Source organism: Sorex fumeus, unplaced genomic scaffold (assembly GCF_029834395.1).
Source record: "Sorex fumeus unplaced genomic scaffold, SorFum_2.1 ptg000095l, whole genome shotgun sequence".
NCBI lineage: Eukaryota > Metazoa > Chordata > Mammalia > Eulipotyphla > Soricidae > Sorex > Sorex fumeus.
The window spans coordinates 3034529-3043579 of NW_026606152.1; the positions used below are offsets into that span (position 1 = coordinate 3034529).

General features: G+C 59.7%; 1 protein-coding gene across 1 annotated transcript; it reads right to left on the minus strand.

Moving 5' to 3' along the window:
• Positions 1–1640: 1640 nt before the first annotated feature.
• TNIP2 (TNFAIP3 interacting protein 2) lies at positions 1641–8999 on the minus strand. Its single transcript, XM_056133011.1, has 6 exons — positions 8696–8999; positions 5902–6189; positions 4426–4512; positions 3976–4242; positions 3538–3651; positions 1641–2418 (listed from the first exon to the last, which is right to left on the minus strand). The coding sequence occupies exons 1-6, from the start codon at positions 8972–8974 to the stop codon at positions 2197–2199; spliced, it is 1257 nt and encodes a 418-aa protein (XP_055988986.1). The 5' UTR covers positions 8975–8999; the 3' UTR covers positions 1641–2196.
• Between the last annotated feature and the right edge of the window lie 52 nt (positions 9000–9051).

A 9051-nucleotide genomic window follows, 5' to 3' on the forward strand; every position in this document is an offset into this window, starting at 1 on the left:
TGCATCACACCTGTGGTTTCAGGGGTTGTTCCTGACACTTGTGAACCGCACGGTGCCAGGTGATGGACTGGGACCTGCATAGAGCACGCACCCCACCCATTGAGCCATCTCCCTCGCCCAAGTACTAATAATTTCTGTCTTAGAAGTTCACTTTGTCAGGCTGAAGAGAGCTTGGTAGGCTGAGTACATGTTTTGCACAAGGCCAGGCTCGATCCCCAACACTGTGCCCTCTGCTGACCAGGAGTAGCCTAGGAGCCACTGGTGGTCCTTTCTGTGTTGTTGTCTGTGACTACTGCAGAGACTATTTTCCTCCAGTCAGGTGAGCATCTTATCACCTGTTCTACATTCCTTCTCTTAGGTAAGTAAGCATTTCTGTTTCGGGTTCTGTTTTCAATGAAGTATCTCCACTACATATCTGTGTCTAGAGAATCTGAGAGACATTCTAACCAGCTGCTTACATTACCTCGGGGTCGCGCTTCACAGTGCTAAGTTTCATGACTTCATTGAACATTCCCTTTTTGATAGAACTGTAGCACTGTCCTCCCGTTGTTCATCCATTTGCTCAAGAGGGCACCAGTAACGTCTCACAACAAATTGTGAGACTTGTTACTGTTTTTGGCATGTCGAATACATCACGGGGAGCTTGCCAGGCTTTGCCATGCAGGCGAGATACTCTCGGTAGCTTGCCGGGCTCTGCGAGAGGGGCGGAGGAATCGAACCCGGGTTGGCCATGTTGGCTACGTGCAAGGCAAACATCCTACCCGCTGTGCTATCGCTCCAGCCTTTTTGATAAGCCCATGTTTACATGTGAACCCCAAGATATACGGTTAAAGCCCATGGTCATGCATAGTTAGCAACCTCGGCGCTGTTTTTTTTCCTTTACCCAGGACCAGACAGTTTTGGCTTAGCTGTTTCTTTGGAGGTCTGTGTTCCTCATGTTTGGAGCTGCCTTAGTCTGTCTTCCTTCTCATCCAGAGCAGGCAGCATCCCAGCCAAGGGCCCCACCTCTGCTGCCGTCCAGCAAGCTGGCCCTGTCCCTACAGGCAGGCATGTGCCGGCTGCTGGCCGCCCCTGGGTGGGACTCAAGCAGAGGCAGCCATGTGGAAGGCCAACACCTTTCCCCACTGTCCCTCAGGGTACAGGACAGCCCTTCCACCTGAAACCTCCAGGTCCTGGGGTCCCTTCTTTCTGGGCTGTGGACTTTGCTCAGGGGTCCTGCAGATAAGAAGGGCTGGAGCACATGCCTGGCACAGAGGCCCTGGGGCTGCAGTGCCCCCAGCACTGGGTCGCCCCTGAAGAAATAGGAATTTCCCAGATTTCAGAGAGGAACGACATAAGAGGTGACCCTGAAATCCAACTTGGGGAGGAAGATGTGACATTCAGGGTATGTGCTAAGTGGCTACGTGGGACAGAAGCAGCAGCATGCAGCCAGGAATGTGGCTAGAGCCGGACACTGTGCTCAGTGTCCCTTAGCCCTGTGTCTCCTCGCTGCACTGAAGCTGGCAGGCCCCAGCCCGCCCTAAACTGTCGAGACTTAGACCGGGCCCCGTGCCCACTGGCCTGTGCTGCATCAGCTGTCACCAGCTGTCCGACCAAGGATCCAGCTGCCTGACCCACACTTCTCAAGCAGCTCAGAACACTGACCATCACTAGTGCTTTATTAAGAAAACACGCAGGGTCGGAGCGATAGCACAGTGGGGAGGGCATTTGCCGTGCACAAAGTCAACCTGGGTTCGATCCCCGGAATCCCCTATGGTCCCCTGAGCACTGCCACGAGTCATTCCTGAGTGTAGAACCAGGAGTAACCCTTGAGCATTGCTAGGTGTGACCCAAAAAGCCGAAAAAAGAGAAAACACGCAGGGAAGGGAAGGGGCTTCGCCTCCAGTTGGTGGGCAGCCAACACTGCAGGACACTGTGGCTGTGGGGACTGAATGGGCTGGAGCACATGCCTGGCACAGAGGCCCTGCCACACCAAGGACCAGCCGGTGCTGGGGACAGATGGGGCCTCACCCAGGCAGCCTTCCTGCCAGCCAGCTTTGTGCCCTAGCACACACTGGGCCAGGCAGGGTCAGAGGATCCTCCCCCGCGAGCTGCTGTAAGCGCCTCTCGGCCTCACCCTCTGGCTCTACTCAGGCCCCCTGGAGCCTGGCTGGTTCTGCTGCCCCAAGAGCCTGCATGAAGGGACATTGGTGCCCCTCACTGGCAGCACTGGCGCACGTGTCTGAAGAGCTCCTCGCCTTGCTCGTCGCTGAAGCACTGCAGGCAGTGAGGACACTGCAGGTCCCCCAGGGGCATGCCAGGGGGCTCTTGCCTGCAGGCCCCATCCCCGGACCTCCAGTCACTGGACACAGCACGCTCCAAGGCCTCAGGGCTGCTGTTGGCTGCGTGGGTCCAGCAGAATGCTGGCTCAAGGGGCCCCTGTAAGGGAGAGGGTTCAGGGAAGGGCTCAGTGCCACGGAGACTCTGGTGACGGCACTGCATTCTAGGACCGAGAGCACCTAGGCACTGCCTCACTTCCCTGGCCAGGGCCCACATGAGGGGCACACTCCAGCACAACCCCTGGCCATAACTAAGGTCTGACCAGACCCAGCACCCCTGCCCTACCCCTTTACCCACAGGGTGGCAGCTGCCACATCTCAAGAGTAGGTCACACCCCACGCCAAGCCCGGTTCCTTCTGTGCCAGGGTCGCCATCCCCACCTTCAGTCCCCTAGGGACCTGGACCAGCCTTACCCCACATCACACATGTGGTAATCCAGGCAGGCCACCACGTGCATGGGTGGATGGGGGCAGGAGTATGTGCTCTGAAGGGACATGGTACATGGTACGCCACACCTGGTCAGACGGACCCTACCTAACCCCTTGCTGCGGGCACAGTACACAAGGCCAGACCCACTGTGGGCTTGGGGTGGTGCACCCCACGCAGGACAGGGCACTGTGGCCCCCCCCAGGGGTAGTGATAAAGGCAGCATGTCTATTTCAGGCCACAGCCCAAAGCCACCTGGGAGAAATCGCCTACATTCCAACTCAAGTCAGGTACTCCCTTGGCAGGCAGGACAGCACTGGCCTAGGGCAGGGCTTCTCCACCTCCTTCAGAGGACCCCTCTGTTTTATGGGCTTGGGATATGCTTGGGGATAGGGTCCTGCTCTCCCTCCAGCAACCTCGGGCCCCTCTCGACACTTGGCTTTCACATCTCAGAGACGTGTCAGGTCCCTCTGGAGCATAGGGGACAGGCACCGGGAAGGCTTCCATAAGGCCAAGGATTGGGCTAGAGAGCTGCTACAGTGGGTTAGGTGCTTGCCCTGCATGAGGTTGACCCATCTGAATCCCTGGCACCACATTTAGTCCCCCAAGCCTGTCAGCAGTAAACCCTGAGCACTGCCAGCTGCCCCGTCCCTGCCAGAAGAAACCAACGGGATGCTGGGAAGTGACTCACAGGGAGCCCGTGCTCTGAAGCCCCAAACAGCCAGCATACCCCAGCACCACCAGGGGGGACCCGCTCAGGGAAACGAATCTTCAACACGTGCAGCTCCACACCTGTCTCCCGGCCTGCTGCAAACAGGCCAGCTTCTCCTCCAGCTCCTGCACTCTGCTCTGCGCCCGCTCGCGGTCCGCCCTTTCCCAGGCAAAGTCCTCCTTGTAGGCGAGAATCTGCAGAGGAGGCGTCGCACCTGCACCTTTCGCTGCGGGAGAAGCCCCGCCCCGCCACCCCACCCACAAGCCCTGGGCAGAGGCCCCACCCGCAGCCTTGAGCAGAGGCCCCGCCCCAGCCCTGAGCAGAGGCCCCGCCCCTAGCCCTGAGCCCGAGCCCCGTCCCTAGCCCCGAGCCGAGCTCCGCCCCAGCTCTGCGCAGAGGCCCCGCCCACTCTTGAGCCAGGCCCCGCCCCCATCCCTGAGCCAAGCCCCGCTCCAGCCCAGAGCAGAGACCCTGCCCACATGCTCCCCACAGGTCAGGGGCTGCCCAGGGCGCCGCACCTGCTGCTCCAGCATCTGCACCCGCTCCAGCGCGGCATCCCAGGCACTGCGCGCGGCCAGCAACTCCTGCTTGACTTCCGCACAGGTGAGCATCTTCTCCTCCAGCTGCCCGTTGAGCCGGGCGATCTCCTTCCTCATCCGCTCACACGTCGAGGGCCTCTCGGGCTCTGCGGGCACCTGCAGCCCCCGCAGCTGGGCCTGCAGTCCCCTCACGTACTCGTCCCTGCTGGCGTCATAGCGCTGCCACTTGGCGTTGAGGTCCTCCACCTGCGGGCCGGTCCGCACATGAGGCTGGAACCAGTGCTCGCGCTGACCCAGTCGTGAAGTGGCTCAGCGAGAGAGCACGCATCCCCAACATGTGCTGTGGGAGTGCCTGACAGCAGCCCACTGGCCGGCCTGCTGCAGCTCCAGGGGACAGCGAGTGGGTGGTGAGGCGGCTGGAACACTCACGTGTGCCACCTTCTCTTTCAAAAGGCGGTTCTCCTCCTGCAGCTTCACCGTGGCGGCCTGGACGGCGGCCCGGCCTGGACTCTCGGACTACGGGAAGAGGAGTTAGCAGACAGAGTCAGTCACCGAGTGTCACCGCATGTGCAGGGGCCGGGGTCACTGGGAACAGTCGTGGGTGGGAGACACAGGGAGAGGTCAGAGGGGCAGAGGTGGCCCTAGCCCCAGCTTGCTCTGAGGATCGCAGGGCCATAGACACCCCACCCCAGAGTGGGTCTAGCAGGGTGAGGCCCTGCCCAGAGAGTCCCAAGTGGGATGTGTCTGACCGGGACTGGCCGTGCGCCTGTGACACTGCTTCTGGGAATTCCCCTCAGTGACAAAATATGAATCTGGATCTGCAAGCGCTGGGGAGCACCATGACTCAGCTCAGGCTCCCGCCAACCGGCAAGGGGTGCTGCCCCAGAGGCTGCTTTCAGATCCCCAGGAGGAAGGACAATGAGTCAGAACCCAGAGATAACCCACCGCCTGCCCCCATGCCTCATTCCTTTCCGTTTCCCAGAGACCCTGTTCTCCTGAGCACCCTTTCCAAGGGGTGGGGGGTCCCATGCACTGCCCACAAAGGGCTCCCAGTGAGTGGGCCAGAGCCCCCTGACCCTTGAAAACCTTCCAGCTGGGATGGGCACAGGCTCCACGAGGCTGGGTCAGGGGCCTGGTGGGGCCTGGGAGTGAAGCGCCCCAGCCCAGACCCCCAGCACCCCACTGAGGCAAACACTGAGCCTGGGGCTGAGGGAGATGAAGGGAGGGCTGGGAACAGAACCAGCCCTGCGTGCCCCACTCCCCATTTCTATGCCCCTCAGCGTGCCCTGCTGTCTCCCTCACTGCAGTCCCCCTGTCACATCCTCCCACTGTCCTGGAACACTGCAGGTGCCTGATTCAGGGCACCAGGCAGGTACAAAGAGGAGCCCACCCCCACCCCCACAGCGGGGGCTGGAGCCAACATCATAGTCCCCAGAGTGTGGGTGTGAGTGCGGCTACAGGTGCGGGTGCAGGAGTGGGTGTAAGTGGGGACGAGGTGCATTTTTCGGTGCGGGTGCAGGTGTGCTCCTGGGTGTGGGTGCACTAGCAGGTGTGAGTACAGATGTGAATGTAGTTGCGGAAGGGCCCAGAGCAGTGAAGGAGCTGCCCCAGGGTGCCAGTGTCAGTAGTGGTGTCAAGAGGTCCTCCCCCCACGCCTATCTCCAGCCACCTGTGCCCTAGAGGGACAGCACTTGCCAGAGCGAGGCAGCTCTCAGCCTCAGTTCAGCTGCTGAGGCGCAGCTGAGAGACTCACTGCCAAGTGCTGGCTGGCAGGGCAGAAAGGCTCTATGGCCTTTTTCATCCATCTCCCTGTCGTGGAAGGAATGACCCCTCAGTGGGCAGACATGGCCTTGGCGGCCAGCTCCCATGGCTGAGAGTGGAAGTGACCTGCGCACCAGCACCTACCTCAGCGCCGCTCTCCCGGGGTGCCGCCTGTGGGGCTTGGCACTCCTCCAGGCACTTGGCCAGGTGCTGGCACATGTGGGCGGTGGCCGCCAGTGTCCTCCGCAGCTGCTGGCTCTCATCGGCCAGGGAGCGACACAGGACATGGCTGACAGCCCGTACCCGCTCCTTCTCTGCCACGCTCCTCCGCAGCTGCACCAACTCCTTCTCGCTTGCCAGTGCTGGGTGGCCAAGCAGCTGCTCCATCTCCTGCTCCTTCTTGGCCAGTCGATGGCTGAGTCTCTCAACTTCCTGCACAGAGATTGAAGAACAGGATGCCTGTCACTGTGTGGGGGGCTGGGACTGGCTTCTGCTCCTACACTAACCTGGGGGGTTTCAACCAGGCAGGCTCTGCCTGACACCTCGCAACAAGGCCGTCTTGTGGGCTGGTCCATCTAGACCTCAGGCCCTGCACGGTCCAGTGGCCGTGGCAGTCCCAACAGCTCCTTGGCAGGAGGGGACAGAGTGCATGCTGGTGCATACCACGCTGGCCTGTGAAACTCCGAGGCCTTAGCGGTGTCATCGAATGAACCCTGACCAGTGGTCACTATCCTCAGAAGAACAGGCAGACAAAAAAAGCCATGTGAAGTCGGAGAGGGCCAGAGCACTGCAGCCTCCAGGGCCGCCTGGTATCACCGCCCTACCCTGCTCAGACAGCAGCACCTGCCCGAAATGGTGAAAGGGGCATTTTTCTCCTCTTCTGTGTGTTTGGTTTGGGTTCAGGGACAACACCCAACTGTGCTCAGGGTTTACTCTTGGCTCTTCATTCAGGGGTCACTTCAAGGGACTCAGGAAACAATATGGGGTGCCAGGGATCAAACTAGAGTTGGCAGTTGGAGTGGGCAAGTGCCCTACCCACTGTGATCTCTCTGCCCTCATGTAACACATAATTTTTTTTGTTTTGGAGACCACACCCGGCAATGCTCAGGGGTTACTCTATACTCAGAAATTATTCCTGGTGGTGCTTGAGGGACCATATGGGATGCTGGGGATCGAACCCAGGATAACTGCATGCAAGGCAAGCACCTTATCTGCTGTACTTACCTATCCAGTCCCTGGAACACATGAAATTTGGGGGTTTTGCTTTGAGACCACATGACTGTGCTCAGGAATCACTCCTGGCAGTGCTCAGGGGACCATAGGAGATTGAACCCAGGTCAGCTGCATGCAAGGCAAGCATCCTTACCCACTGTACTATCATCTCTCCAGCCCCACAATTTTGAAGATGTAATTGTGTGACATCAACAACCAAAGGAGATGGGGATGGAGCTGTGAGGGAGCAGAATCTTTCATGCTGCTGAGCTGGGCTGCGAGGCGCTGAATTAGAGCAGAGTGCAATGACTTTGGAAAGTGATTTTTCTTGGTGACTATGGTCTCAGCAAACAGTGCTGAGCATAATTGGCATTCACCTGCAAAACTGGAGAAAGCTCAGTGGTAGGACCACTCGTTATAAACAGGAAGCTGGGGTTTGATGCCTGGCACCACAAGGACAAGTGAGCACTGGGCCAGGAATAGCCCTTGAACACCACCAGACATGGCCCCAAAACCAAGATGAAGTTGGACCCTTATCACCATATACAAAAGTTAATTCAAGGGTCCAGTAAGGCCTGTGTTCAGTCCCCAGCACCACAAAACAAAAGGAAAGAGATAATACAAAGTGAATCAAGGACTTAAAAGAGAGATCTAAAATTATCAAACCTCAAGGAGAAACGTACTGGATTTCATTACAGTTTTCTGGACATGACACCAGGAGCACAGACAGAGGAAACGGACCTGATGTACAAGACAGTGGCTGCAGAGGGGACATGGGACATAGACAATGAGAGAAGGCATTTGCAAGTTCCATCTGCGTAGACTGATAGCCAGAACTTACAGTGAATTCTTAGCACTCAACCAAGCATAACCCAGCTGAACACGAGCAAAGATCTGCAGTCATAGGTTGTGCCTTGCCTCCAGGGCCAGTGCAAAGCCCAGCCAATGGACATGGGCAGCCCCAACGGAGACAGTCCTACCCCGTGGACATTCACATCTCGCTGTCTTCAGGCTCTGGCTCCGAGCAGGAGCCTCTGGGGAGACTGAGGCCTGGGTCTGCAGGGGCACCAGCCAGAACACAGAAGAGGATGGGGTGGACTCAAGGCCAGGATCAAGTTCCTGGTCTCCAGGGACTCTATGAAGTGGAGCCTCCCCAAGTTTGATGTGGATATATGAATCGAAGTCCCACTGCACGGTAACTGTGGGTCTGTGCCTCAGCGCTGCCTCCCTCCAACAAATCCTACTTCCTGTAGGGGAAAAGTGGGCAAAAGCCTTGAATAGCCATTTCTTCAAAGAAAATAGACACAGAGGGCGCCAGAGTCACAGTAAGGTGGAAGAGCAGATCTCAGCACCCCAAGGGTCCTCTGAGCCCCACCAGGAGTGATCCCTGTGCACAGAGCAGGAGCAGGCCCTGAGCAACGCCAGGTACGGCCCCCCAAACATCTATTCAGTAATAACTGAAAGAATGCCGATGAGAAGCTGACACCAGGGCCGGCCGGCGGGATAGCGGGGCGTTTCCTCTCCAGCCCCTCCCCTGCTCACAACCCGGTTAAACAAAAAGCAGGCGGGAGGCCCCTCTCAACCCCGGGGGCAGCCCCCGGCGCGGCAGTGCAGGGCTCCCGCCGCTCGGCGGACAGCGCGGGCCTTGAAGGAGAGATCTAACACCTCGCAACGCGGCGTCTCGTGGGCTGGGCCCGGAACCTCGACGCCCCGCGCGCACACGCACCTGGCGCAGCTCGGCCTCGGCGGCCCCGCTCTCCCGCTCCCGCAGCTGCTCCCGGAGCCGCGCCACCTGCTCCAGGAGCGCGTCCACCAGCGACGGTGCCGCGTCCCCCTCGAGCGCGGCCAGGCGGGCGCGCAGGCGCTCCACCAGCCCGTCGCGGGCCGCCAGCTGCTCCTGGACGAGCCGCAGCCGCTGGCCGGCCTCGCGGTACAGGCCGCAGAGCGCGGCGGCCGCGCGCTGGGTCCCCTCCGGCCCGCAGGACCCCGCGTCCCCCGACGACATGGCCGAGCGCCCGGCGCCCAGGCCGCCCGCGACTTCCGCGCTAGCCCTCCCGGAACTCCGGCGGCCGCCCGCCCCGC